The sequence below is a fragment of the Phoenix dactylifera genome, chromosome 11, assembly GCF_051530095.1.
Source record: "Phoenix dactylifera cultivar Ajwa chromosome 11, Ajwa_hap1_PhDact_Kaust_v1.1, whole genome shotgun sequence".
NCBI lineage: Eukaryota > Viridiplantae > Streptophyta > Magnoliopsida > Arecales > Arecaceae > Phoenix > Phoenix dactylifera.
Window position 1 is genome coordinate 108143 of NC_143200.1, and position 14129 is coordinate 122271.

At 43.4% G+C, this 14129-nt stretch overlaps 1 protein-coding gene across 1 annotated transcript; it reads right to left on the reverse strand.

Annotated features, from left to right (window-relative positions):
* Nucleotides 1-3622: 3622 nt before the first annotated feature.
* On the reverse strand, nt 3623-6115 carry LOC103696623 (uncharacterized). The gene is made up of 2 exons (XM_008778307.6): nt 4937-6115; nt 3623-4757 (listed from the first exon to the last, which is right to left on the reverse strand). The coding sequence occupies exons 1-2, from the start codon at nt 5871-5873 to the stop codon at nt 4285-4287; spliced, it is 1410 nt and encodes a 469-aa protein (XP_008776529.3). The 5' UTR covers nt 5874-6115; the 3' UTR covers nt 3623-4284.
* Nucleotides 6116-14129: the final 8014 nt, after the last annotated feature.

Consider the following 14129-nt stretch of genomic DNA (forward strand, 5'->3'; position numbering starts at 1 on the left):
CTATCCGAGAAATCTGGGTCCAACTTGTTCCGAGCAAGAGTCAAGAAGTTTTAAGGTTTAGAATCACTCATGTTTGTCTGTATTTTCTTTAATTGCTTTCATATATTTCATGAGTTCAAGATGACCTTTCTTTTGTGCGCGGAAGTCCAGGCTTATTGAAACGGAAGATGCAAAAAAACAATGGAGTTCCTGCTGCATTTGGTGACTTCAGGTATTCTATTATTTTTCCGAACTTAGATATTATTTTTGAACTATATCACTTTTTAAGTTTCTTGAAGAACTGTTTTCACCTTTCCCTGGCCTTCCTCTTGTAGCATCTGGTAATAGCCTAGAGAATGCATAATCGTTTCCTCTGCTGATAATCAAGCATCAAGAAAAAGGTTTGCAGCATTGGTGAATTCAGCAATGTATTTATGCAGTCATCTTCATGCAAATTAACAAAAAAGCCACTGATCATCCAGGTGCAGTTATTTTAAGGCCGACAAATTTCTTCGACTACAAAATGCTCATCGGTCAGAAAAACAGAAAAAAGATTGAGAACATTGTGTTTTACTACATTACGCTATATATCCAACTTAGATTTCGCTAAATTGCCGGACATCGCTATTTGAATTTTGGATTTAACTCGATTTATGCTGTCCAACGTCACGATATCAAACACATAACATAGTTGAACAATTAGGCAGTTGCTTTCTTGAGTCTTGCCCATGGACTCGAGTGTTGGTCGGCATGAAGCAAAATTGCAGATTCGCACGACATGCTAGTGCCTTATCAGCGCATGGCGCCGTCATGGTATCGTCTCTGCAAGCCACTACTCGACATGTTGTGCATTGTGTGCCAAGAATTCTGAGCACTGGCATGGGATGGCAGGACATGGCATAGTGCCTGGCCAGCACATCATCGGAAAATGATACTTCGATCTGTGGTTGTGCCATTAGCTTGTCCAGCTTTATATATGATTGGAACACTGTTGTCTAAACTTGCTGGCAGTTTTGTTCGCTGTTGATAACTAATCACTTTAGTTTTAATATGAGAGACTAAAAATCAACTCTAAGATCAATTTGGTGCAGTCTGAACCTCAGTTACCAAAAGTGGGTCGGGTGCAAGTGTGGGGAAGCGGGTGTCATGACAAATATAAAACAACTCAGAAACGGCTGCGGGATGAGTTTCTAAGGAGATTTGGAAGCGAGTGCATCATCCCAAACAAACGATTCCTGCTATTGACATCTGATCGTGGGACAGAACTGAAATTTTGTATTCACGCTGGAAACTTATTTTCTTGGCCTTTGGAAGTTCGGTTGACCTATATTTTACCTAAGAACATAAACTATGGGGATTGCCTGGGTCCAAAGCAGGCACTGTTTTCCAGATTGAGGTCAAGATTTATAATATCAACACAAGTTCTTGTTATTCTCTGATCACTCCCCTGCTCTAGGATTTAATTGTCTGACATTCTCAAGTTCTTTTAGCAAGTCTATTTTGGGTTACCTTCTTCTTCTTTTTTGATGCAAAAATGGAGGGAGTGAGGAACTTCCTCCAATCTTTATTAAAAGAAAAGAAATATTTACAAAAATTTTGGGGTTATCTTCATCGCAAAAGCCTTGCAGGAAGAAATGTAAGCATCTCTGAATTTGGATATTCATTGTAGTTCAGCGACTACTTGTTCAACAATCTTGGAGTATGTTTAGAACCTGAGGTCTCTATCATGGTAGATAAAATGTTGGCCTCGTATGGTTACAAATTTGCTATTTATTTCCTAAGATGCTGTTAAAGCTTTTTTTTCTTATATTTTCTTAGATTTCTGCCAATTTATCTTCCTCCCTTGTTATTCTCGATCTCTTCCTTCAAATAATTAATTCATACATGTTGCACATGGAATGCCAACTTTGTTTTTTTTTTTTGGATGAAATATGGAGGAAGTGAGAAACTTTCCCTTAATTTATTAAGGAAAATGATTACAAAGCAAGTTGCATGTATAGGAAGATCAGGGTAGGAGGAGAGATTGCAAGAACAAGGAGCCAGAGAGTGCAACACGACGACATGTACAATATATTTTGGAGGAGATGCTTGGGTGACTGTCTACTGAACTAGCTGAACATAGATTAGCCCACAAGCTGAAGGAGTGCAGGACCTTGGAGAGGATAGAGGAAGCTGAGGCTTGTCGTTCCAAGAAGATCCTTGAGTTCCTCTCATGCCATATGTGAGCAGCTGATTCCAACCTTTCCTCGTGATCTTATGAATTTTATTGCACCTTTAGGTGGTCCAAAATGCAATGAGATTGGGAGGGTGGCCTCTGAGGTTAAGACACAAGGCAAGAAGGGACATTTGTTAAAGAGATGGGCAGCAGACTCGGAGCAGGCGCTACACAGAGAGCATCTTGAACTTACTTTCAATCCTTTTCTCTCTGGGATTTCACTAATATGAAGTCTGTATTTAAGAGCTAACCATATGAAAATTTTTACCTTTTATAGAACATGAGCCTTCCAAATAGTTTTGTAGAAAGGACAAGAAGTACCCCCATTATTGGTGAACTTGTAGAAAAAATCAACACTGTCGTTTCCACCTCTGCTAAGCTTCCACATCGCGACGTCAACTAGTCCGGAAGGGTGAATTGAGGAAAGGAAATTTTGTTTCTTAGCAAGAATTATAGGTATGCCAAATCACATATGGACATCTGTAAACATGAGAAGCAAACATCAAATTAACTAAAGCCAGGAGGGGCAGTTTAAGTTCGTTGTATTTATGCTGTTTTGGTCCTGGGTGGGCGAATAGTCCCACCATTAGATCGTTCTTTTGAGGGAAAGTCTACCATTAAATAGTTGTCGTGAGCTCATATGCTTGATCCGTCTTATCTGCTGAGGGGTAACACTGCCACCCCCCTGTTGTGTAAGTTTACTACATTCTCAGGTAGGCTCAAAACAGTCAAATCTAGCCCACTTTCGGCAACGTTGACTTAGTGTTCGTAATTTTGTATGAATGTCCCCACAGTGTGCAAACATATTAACAAGAAACATACTTTTTTCTGCTTTTCTTGGTCTGCTATTTGTTCTTGGTAATCATCAAAATGTATGGGTCATATCTTTTTGAAAATTGTCTGTGTCCTATTTGTTGTTGTCATCTCTGACCGCTAAGAATAGAAAGAATTATAGAAATAAAGGGATGATCAATATTTACTTCTGACAGCTAGTTGTCATCCTTTGCACCTTTCTGCATCAAGTTTATCCGTGTGGAGATAATTGAAATATTATTTCTAAATCATTTCCATCCTGATCGTGTGACGGTTTGACAGATCAATTTTTTGGTCATTAATTTGTAGTAACAATGCATCACAATCCCTTGGTAATATGGGACCCTGAGGTACTCATTTGGTTGCCTAGGACACTTGGATGGATTTCAACTCGTGATTTAAAATAGATTCTTTGTTCCCTTTTGCATGCACCGAAGCTGATAGTTAAGCCGTCCGTGCATAACCTTGGGGCCACGAGGATTTTGTTGCCTATTGATATAAAGTATGGAATCAAACAACCATGAGTGAAACTTGATTTGCTGAATTATCTTGTTGAGCTCACCCTTCTCTGGGCCACGCCAATAAATTCAATCAAAGACAATTCAATCCCTAGGATAAAATTAAATCTGTGAATTGCTTTGTAATATACATAATATACAAGATAAACAGTTGCACGCTATATTGAATAAAAGACAGCAACGATGATGACGAGGCCAGTCAGTCATCAAGTATGGATGCTCCACTGGAATCCCATGGACATGCAGCGATTCCGACGTAAACCCCTTCATAATTCCTTTCAACCGAGCACAGGACAGCATACCAGAAGCATTTGATCGACGACAGCAATCGTCGTGTCATTCATTGTCCGATGCTATTTCTGTCTTTACTGGAACGACCTTGTCTGTCAAAGCGAGTGTCCCCATCGTTACTCCCATCCCGCTGTCATCACGCCGCCGGCACTTTGATCTTTCTTCCATGTCTTCATTACACAAACAAGATCAATCTCTCTGTCCATTCCAAATGGCACCATGGATGGAGATCAAAGCCAACCGTGAATTTCGAAGGCTGCCATGGATGTCTCTCGGTTCGTGAAATAAGAGGATCAAGCCACTCCTTCTAACCTTCTTTCTTTTTGTTTTTAAATTTGATAAATATTGGACGATTATATATTTCCTGGAGTATCATTAAATTCCTGTTGGATCTCTTTGAGTTCCACTTTCCAAGTTTCGTGTTTGGTCTGCAAACGCTCCAATCCACCAGGCTGTCTGCCTTGACTTTCAACTGTGCAAGGCAATCTCGAACAGATCGGACTCCGCGTCGACATCCGTTGCAACGCTGCCACCATCGTCGCCATTCTTGCCGCTTTTGCTCTGCTTAGCAGCGTCAAGCCAGTCGGAGTCTATCCTTCCCATGGAGAAGAGCTCTCGGCTATCCTCGTAGCTGACGACCGCGGCTCCACCGTCGGCGGAAGCCGAGCGGATGAAGCAGGGATTGGGCGTCCGATGCGCGTTGGCCGGGGCGTACTTGAACTTGCTCTGCCCCAGGTTGACCAGAACCATCACGTCGACGCTCGCCGCCAGGACCGGGTAGAGCGGGCTTCTGTACGCCTCGGAGTGGCAGTAGATCACGTGAATCAGCTGGGAGTCCGCCGTGAAGAAAACCTTCTTCTTACCCGGGTCGAACCCGCAGCCGATCACCCTGTTCACCTCCGTCCACCCCGTTTTCTCCGACTCCAACACCAGCTCCATCCCTGATACGACGCACATGTATGTGTACAGAGTTGAGATTGAAGCGAAATGTTTTATATCTATAACATGCACATCATTCTTTACGAGACAATTTAATTCATCCACAGCTGTTTCGTCATGATCATTTGAATTTTGAAGTGCATATAGAGTAATAATGAATGCTATGATATGTTATTGTTACCGTCGAGGCAGACGGAACCGTTGGAGTGGAAGCCGATGGATCCCGAATAGGTCCCAGGCGATGATCTAGTTGGAGGAGGACCTCCTATAGTGAGGCCCAAGGAGACGAGTGGGCCGCTGTCGTCTCTGCCTCGTAATTCCTCTTTGATGACGGCTCCAGGCTCTTGGATCCGACTATTGCCACGAGCAGCCTTCTCCATTGCATGGATCAGGGCATCCGACTGCCCTTCGATGGAATTCTCTTCGATCAGCTTCACCCGGTCGCTTTCCTGCTGCCCCTGCTGTTGCTGATGCGGTTGGAGGTACAGGAGGGTGATCTCGAAGTAGGCTTCTTGAGGGAAGGAGGAACCTCCCAAGGGCGGGCCCGGCAAGGGAAGGGCCATCCTGACGCTGCGCCAAACGGCGGGGTCGTCGTCGCCGCTCGGATTGAGCCGCACCGTCTGCATGAACTCCGACGATCCAAGGGGCACCTCCCAGTCGGTCTCCACCGGCGTCCCACCATCGCAGATGGCGCAGAGGCCCCACAGGGGGCTGGGGGTTGGCCGGGCGGAGGGCAGGGAAGGTCGGCTTGTGAAAGCGAATCGCGACCATCCGTTCTCCACCGCCTCCGTGATAAGCCGCGGGTGGTCGTCCCACTTGAATGGAGGCTGCTGTCCAGCAACAACTGGATGATGGTCGTTATGGTGGTGGTGGAGATGCTGGAAGCGGAGGCCGGATTTGCTACTGCTGCGAGACTTGTAGGAGAGATGGAGCTTGGCGAGCGCCGCCTGGAGGCTTTCATTTTTGGACTTGGTCCCTGTTTCTAAGAATTGAGGGGTGGTCTTGGAGACGAGGCGCCGGCGCCGGCGCCGGCGGCACCAGAAGACGAGAATGGCGACGAGGAGGAGGATTGTGGCAGCGGCGAGCGCTGGGGCTAGAATTTTGATCCATGGTCTCATCTCTCTGTATCCCTCCCTCTCTCTCTCTCTCTCTCTCTCTCTCTCTCTCTCTCTATGTATCTATCTATGGAAAAGTTGATTGGGCGGAGGTCACCATGTGATGTCTTCTTTGTGCATCACAACCAAGTTTGGAGGGGAAGAATTGACGCAATTGCCATCCAGGGTTGGTAACTCGAGCAAAGAGGGAGGGAGGGGGAGTCTAATAAGGCCGGCGGAGGCCGTGGAACGATGACCTGCTCAACAAAGGCTTAGTTGAATATATTAATAAGCACGGCTGTAAATTAAGTCGTGTGATTTGATTCAATGTTTCATCATCATCAGATCATATGCTCACGAATTGACCTTTATGACATTCACTTCCAGAAGGAAGAGAGAAGAAAAAACAGAAAACAGCGATAAGGTTTGAAGAATTAATCAAAGCACTTCCATTTCGTGGCACGTGCACCGACCTATATCCGGCTTTGCCTTGCTTCCTTTGTCGTTGAATTGCAGCACCCGTGCTCCGTTTCACACGAAGATGTCCTCGCCAGAACCTAGGTCAAACTGGAAAGCAATTTCGTTTTTTTTTTTTCGTCCGCATTTTTAGCAAACACTACGCAAAACTGTTTCAGAACAAAGCCACCTAATTTATTTTATTGGGACCATGAACATTTGAGTGCCTGTATTAAATCACAATTACTTATCGAGATGTCCATGATTAGAGTCGTATCAATTTAGGGATATTTATGAAACCGGCTTAAATCGGTTTTTCAAAATTAAAATTGAAACCGAACCAACCTTATGCAAGAATCAGTTCAAACCGAAAAAAAAAAACCGATTGGGTTGAGTCCGGTTTGTCAGCTTGCAAGCTGTTGGGTTTCTATCAAAGAGACAGCTAGATGGGATGGGTAAAATGGGCTTCAGTCCATTTTAGTTTGAATGGGCTAACGTGATCTTTTTAGAGACTTGTAGTAGGCTTCTATGAGAACGGATACCAGTATTCTAATTCATCAATCAGCCCAATTGACTTTGAATGGTTCTGTATCCGAACAGCTTTTTATGTCAAACTTACTTTAGACTTAATAAATTGAATAAATAATTTTTTTTAAGTTTGAATGCACCACCACAGGCCTATGCTTGCTTGTTAGACAAGTCTACAACTAATCCATGTTCAGCATGTACCTTCAAATCAAGCAGTTGAAACCAGTACTTTGCTCATTGTTCAGAATTAAAACTTTAAGTATCCGATCAGAAGATGTCACTCTTAAATCACGCATAAATCATATCCTTGCTGCGGCCATCCTTAAGAGGACGATGATCCACAATCAACAAACCAACAACCAAATTCAAAAACTTTTCCCCTGCACTAATTTTTTTTATAAAAAATTGTTTCATTTGAATTACTTTTTTCTAAGATATAGCATCTTCAATTGCTCTCCAGTAGTTCCATAACAATGTGAGCACTTGGCTCTTTTTCTTTAACAAGTTGATTCCTTTTTAAATTCAAGAGATCGAAGGCTGCTCGAGGGGTGAGGGAGAGTGGGACTCTACTCTGGCAATTGCAAGGGGAGGACGATCCCGAGTGGGGGACAAGCGGAATGAGAGACAACTAGGGCCAGAGACGAGAGCACGAGAGGATGATTTGATTAGGATTTGAGGGCGGCTAGGTCTAAGTCAACATCGAACCAATGGACCAAATGTTGGAATAAACCAAATAGTAAACCGCTTTATATATATATGGGCGCGCGCGCGCACATATGGGTCGGGTTGGTTTAAGTAAATTTTTTAAGAAGTTAAATCGATACCGAACCAATTTTTCTGGTTTCAAAAATTTCCAAAACAAAACTAAATTGAATATGGAAAAATCTAACCCAAACCAGACCGAAATGCCGATTTGGATCAATTTGACGGTTTGGTGGGTTTTCTTACACACCTCGAATTGCATACAAGTTTATTTTTATATATAAAGACTAACTACAATTTTTTTTGAGTTTATTGAACATCATAGGTCTTAGGGACTAGAAATTAACAACCATCTTTTTATTCTTGGAAAAAGAGAGCCCAATTGTGTGAGGTTTTATTAAACGATGGGTGTTGTTCTTCGGGTCCTCTTTTTATCCTCACCGATTGCGTACGTCTTGCCCGACCGAATCGGCAAAACAAAGGCGTGGCTGGGAGGCACGCAGTATGTTTCGTTGTTGCTCCGATTGTTTGATGGCATTAATGCCATGGATTCTACGCTCTCTTGTAGGTTGGTCAAGGCATATTGGCCTGACCAAGGGCCGCAACGATCGGAGCCAGGTTGTCTTTTTGATAACACGGATGGTATCGTATCATTCGACTATAAGTACAACAAATAAAATTAGAAAAGAAGAGAAAGCAAAAAAGGCGAGAAGACTTCAGGCTATCCCGTAACAGACTATTGGAATGCTGGGCGACATAGGATGCCACCCGATCAGCCACCCTATTCGCCTCTGAAACACATGAGTGGCTCAAGCATCCAAACAACCCCGCAGTAGGCCACGGATATCATACAATAAGAAATACTCGACGCAAGCCCTGGTGTCACCCTGAGTCCACCAGATGACAGCCGTTGAATCTCTCTCGAGCTGAATCCGATCAGCCGCTAGGACAAGACGAGTATAAGAGATATCCTCTCAGACTGCTCTCATCTCCACCACAGGAATGGAAGTATCATGAGGTTGACATCCCTCTGCTGCAATCAAGCTAGAATTAGAACTCCTAATGATAAACTCGACTCCACCTCTTCTTCCATCTTCCAAAATACTGTCGTCGAAATTCACTTTGAGAAATATCAAGAATAGAGGCTTTCAGGCGATAAGTATCGCTGAAGTGCCATCAGAGCTGAATATATGCTCCAGATGTCCTTTATAGTTTTAGTTCCATCGACGGACTTTGTCTGGTCACACTTTGTTGTATGAATGAGTGTTCTATCTCCTACACACCTTGAGCCCTACTATATGCCCTCAAAAACTCTGGCGTTTCTATTTAACCAGATATGATAATCAATATAAGTGCATCTAGCACCACTAGCCGAGCTGGTAGGTTTCCCCATAGATTTCTTCGAAGTAATCAAGAAAAATTGTGACCGGCGATGAAGAATGCACGAAGCTGTAGGCCGCCCGGATCTTTTCTCACCTGAGATAACACATTGTTCTTCTCCTTCGATAGGGTTAGGCCACCCCTCGCTTCTTTTTTTTTTGTACATCGACTGCTCACACCAGTCTCGTGTGAGCATTGCCATCTGAGTCAACAAAGATACCCAATCAGCGGTTCTGTTCGCCACTCTGAACTCATGCACAATTTAAAAGGTATCGCACTCCCTCAGCAGCCTCCATCAAAGAAGATGGCATCATAGAAGCTTGTTTGCTTGCCGAAGTTACCGATGGTTCATCCAATGTACGGGAGGTGTGGAAGTTTTCATTCAAGTAGACTCATACTTTTGACATACTCGAGAGGAGCAAGCTTTTAGGTAGGTATTTTTCTTTAAATGTATTCTTGTTCTCATGTTGAGCTGCTTCCATTAGTCCTCCATTTTAGAACAAGGTCCAAAGCAATCATATCATTGGAATTGCTAACGCTCAACATGCCAACTTCTAATGTATAGTATAAATGTGCCACTATCCCTTTAATGGTAAGATATTTAAGATGATGCAAATTCCATGTTGCTTCCTTATGCGGTGGATATTTGCACAGCACATAAAATCTCTTGTTTTTGCCTCTGTGGGCTCGTTTAGTTTGCGGAAAGCATTTTTCCTCTATAAATATGATTTTTGAAAAGTAGATTTCTGGAAATAGAATGCGTGAAAAAGTATTTTTGGCAATGTTTGGTTGACAATGAAAAAGTGACAGATTTATTGGCCATCCACTTTTCTGAAAAAAAATATGTAATTCCTATTATACCCTTAATAAAAATTAGATTTTTAATGCCTCTTTAATGTTGAAGGGCTTTTTTGAAAAAAAATAAAAATAAAATGATTTCCGGCTCACGGAAAAGTAAGTTTCTCATATTTTTCATAGAAAATTTTTTTTTATGAAATGTGGGAATCATATTCAAGTGGAAATATAATTTTTTCATCTCTCTCATTTAAAAATTCCAACCAGAAGGTATCCCATTATTTTTTGGTTGACTATATTTTATTTTATTTTTTTTTTTTTTTTTGGCACGAACCATGCTGAGTCCTGAATGTTTTCTAAAATATCTGTTCTTGGCTTGCCCCTCGCTTCTTTAATAACACTTTAATAATCATAAAGTGCACCGCTCCGTATTAATAAGGTAAGGCACGCTACTCTCTTCTGCCTCAGTGAAGCCTTTTTTTTCTTTTCACCAATATGGCTCAATGGATCATTCACACATGGCAGCATCGAGTTGACATGTGGCATCCGCAAGCAAGTGGAACTCGCATATGGATCGCTGACATGTGGCGTAGTGCACCAGCCCTCTTCTTTCTCTCGTTCTTTTTTTTTATATATAGCATGGTCCGGTGCACCATGAGGGCATACAAGCAATAGACACATGGCATATTTTATTTCCTAAGGTCATTCTTTGCCCAGAAAAACACTTTGTAGCTGAGAACGAGAGGATTATTCTTGGCATTTCAGAAGTTGCTGTCTTTTAGATTTTTTTAAATATATTCGTACCTTTTATGTATAATATATCCGCTTTAATAAAAAAAAGAAAAACACGCACGTTGTGCGGCTTGTGCCTTTCTTCAACACGGTAAGGCCGCTCCTTGCCCCTTCAACACGCATGTTTGCCTCTTCGGACATGTCAACATCAATCGCTGACACGCGGTGGGACTCCCAATATGGATCGTCGACACATGGCGTGGTGGAGAGGCAACACGTGGCGGATGCGAGAGGCCATCAGCGGCCACATGGCGACTTGATTGCTGATACATGGAGTACACAGTGCACCAAACCTGGCAACTTTGGAGAGCATCAGAGCACTGGAATGTCCCTCTAAGGTCTTTTTTTTTCTCCCGAGAAAACGTGCTGTGCCTCTCCTTTAACATAGCAAGGCCGCTCCTCGCTTCTTTAATAGCTCTTTAACTTTTAGCAAAAAAAAAAAAAAAAAAAAAGCTCTTTAACGATGGTAAGGGGCACCGCTCCGTATTAACACGGTAAGGCAAGCTTTTCCTCTCTATCATTGAATTTTTTTTTCTTCCACATATGGCCCAATGGATCATTCACACGTGGTGGCTTATACTGCTGACATGTGGCGTCTGCAGGCAAGTGGAACTCCCAATATGGATGGATCCTCGACGTGGGACGTAGGAGCATTGGACTCTTCTTCAAAATATAGAATAAATTTTGATAAAAAATTGGAAGATCTGTATATAGTCTAAAAACTCTCTTTCTCCCTCTCATGCGCGCAATAAAGAGAGTACCTTTTTTTCCAACCTAAAGTTAGCTATTACTATGGTGGATGGACCATTACTTTTTGAGCCGTTTTCCTTTCCTCCCCCAATTGGATCCATGCAGCAATTGGATCAAAGTAAATTTAAACAAAGCAATTCAAGGAAGCAATGTTGCATTGTTCTATTATTTGTTGACGATCAATACGAGTCCTGGAACAGCTGGTTGTGTATCTATCATTTCGTACCTCTTGGTTCTTTCAGCTGAAATTTCTAGAGCTTAATAAGGCCTAAGATGCAGCAGATGCTGGAATCTGGTAAGAATATCTCGATGACTACATTGTGGATCGTGTCTTATCCACCTCACACTCGTGCTCATTCTTGTCTTACTGACATCCAAACTTGAGTCGTGAGAACGCATTGATTGGAGGTCTTCCATGTGATCAGGGAGGCACATAGGCGTGCCTGACTGGCTAGATAAGGAAGCCATTATCAATAATGTCATTAGGAATATTCTTAAGAAAAATCAAAGAAACGCTATTAAGAAGTGAGTCACAGATCTCCCACCTTGTATGTACAAAAGTTTATGGTAACTGCATGATTATATCAATGTTTTTCTCTTCTTCTTTTTTTTTTTTCTTTTTTTTTTTTGAGGATGATTTTATGTAGTAGAGGCAGCAAATACTTTCTTCCGTGCCAAAACGAATTGCCTCATATGTGTGTGTGTGCGCGCGCGCGTGTGTGTGTGTCTGTGTGTGTGTGTGTGTGAGAGAGAGAGAGAGAGAGAATAAGTTCCCTATTGCCATCTTTCCTTATGCATGTTCCCTATGGACACAAATGTGTGCGAGAGAGAGATGATAATTTAACAAAAACTACCCATCAAACCCAAATTAATGAGGGAATTCAATTTATTTAGCAGTCAGGAAGAAAGTCCATCATAGGTTGAGTAGCTTTTGATGGTTAGTATATCCAAGAGCTTCGACTACAAAATTGGAAAATTAAAGAGCAAGGGAAAAGTGCTGCCCGGATGTCTACACTCTGTAGCAAAGAACCCGTAAACTAATTATCAAAAACTAAAACTTATAAAGGGAAATCCTTTTTTATTATAGAAAGGAGGGCAACCCACTGCATTATAATTATATAGGTGCGAGCAAAATAATTGGAAGCGCACCATCTAAGAGTTAAATTCAAAATATTTGATTGCTAAGAAAAAGAGTGTGATAATTGAGATAAACCTAAGTTACACATACCGGAACAATTGTGGTACGCAATGCTACAATTTCTTAGGAAGGGTCTCGGAAGGCTGTATTTGTACATGGTAGATGGATGCATATGAACCTACTGGCAGATGCAAGTGTTGCAGCGGGGCGGCTATAGGGGGGTAAGTAGGTAGGTTTGCATCATTGGTGAGGGATAAGATGGGAAGGCAGCGCTGGATCACGCCTCGACCTAATCCAGCTCCGTTGAAATGGATTTACAATATTAGAACCCAATCCAAACCCATTCACCCAAATGGTCAGGTGGCGTCAACCGTAGGATTGTGCACGCCTAGGTGGATCTGAATTTCGGATTATTTTTTCCCTCATCTGTTTTAGCAACGCTAGGTTTAGTTATGCTTGCCCACATCCAATCAATTGATGGCTCCTGTCTTGGTTTGGAATCCTAATCTGTCCAGAGGAATTGGATCCAGTTTTGGACGTGGGTTAGTGGCTTCGCCCCAAGCCTTTTATATCCTTGTCCCCTGTGTGCGGGCAAGGAGTGAGTGCCATACCTAATCTGATCCGCCATCCTAGTGCGGTCTGTTCTGAGTTCAGTGCCGGCGTTCTTATTGACAAGTACATAGGTGCCTGTGTCTCTATTGATATCTATAGAGCAGCTGTTCAGGAACTTTATATGGGGCATACGTGACGGTAGGCGTGACATTCATCTGATGGCATGGGAGGTTGTCTGTCATCCGCTTAGACATGGTGGGCTGGAGGTCTTGTCACTGCAGGCGAGGCGTGAAGTCCTAGCTGCACAGCGGGCGGCCAAATTTATCCTGGAGCCGGACAGCCTATGGAGCGCCCTGATAAGGGCTAAGTATGGTACCCAACCATCCAGAGGAGGAATTTGGGCTGGGCGCCATTGTTTCTGTATTTGGCGGGAGATTTGCTCCTCTGCCCAGGTGGTGTTACCGACGATCAGGTGGATAGTTGGTGATGGGCAGTCCATTGGTATTTTGGAGGACAGATGGTTGACGGAGCTCCCGCTACACAGGATGCTGACGATGGTTGATTTTGCGAGACTGGCTGGTCTTAGAGTTCGCAACATGATGGTTCCCGGTGGGGACCGGTGGGATGAGCATTTGATCCGCAAGGTTTTTGGGGCACAGCTTGCAGAGAGGGTACTTGCCATTCTGATACCCTAAAGGGGACAGGATAGACTGGTTTGGGCGGCGACGGGGTCTGCCAGGATGAGGGGGGCTGATATTCAGGTTCTGATGAGGGGTGAGATGGCCAGGCTCTGTTGATGGGAGATGGATCTGGAGGATGCGGGTTCACCTACGTATGGCACTATTCATCTGGAAGGTGGTCTGAGACTGCCTGCCGACTAGAAATATGTTGGCTAGGAGAGGGGTCAGGGTTTCACCGTTGTGTGTAGACTGCCCTAACTCGGTGGAGACTGTCAGTCATGTTTTGATTAAGTGCCCACAGGCTGCCTAGGTATGGAGGAGGGCATCGTTCTCCCTTTCGGGATCCAATTGCGATAGGGGACTTTCTTTGGTAGGTGAGGTCCGTCATTCGATCACCGGACACTGTGGGGTGGGGGATTGCTGCGGTCTATTTGGCTTATCATATTTGGCTAGACAGGAACACCAAAATTTTCGAGGCAAGGAGGGCCCCCCTGAGGGCTGTTGTTG

Coding starts and splice junctions, on each gene's coding strand:
- LOC103696623 (XM_008778307.6), bottom strand. CDS start 5,873: ATGAGACCATGGATCAAAATTCTAGCCCCAGCGCTCGCCGCTGCCACA. Junction 4,758..4,936: donor CGGTTCCGTCTGCCTCGACG/GTAACAATAACA, acceptor GCGTCGTATCAG/GGATGGAGCTGGTGTTGGAG.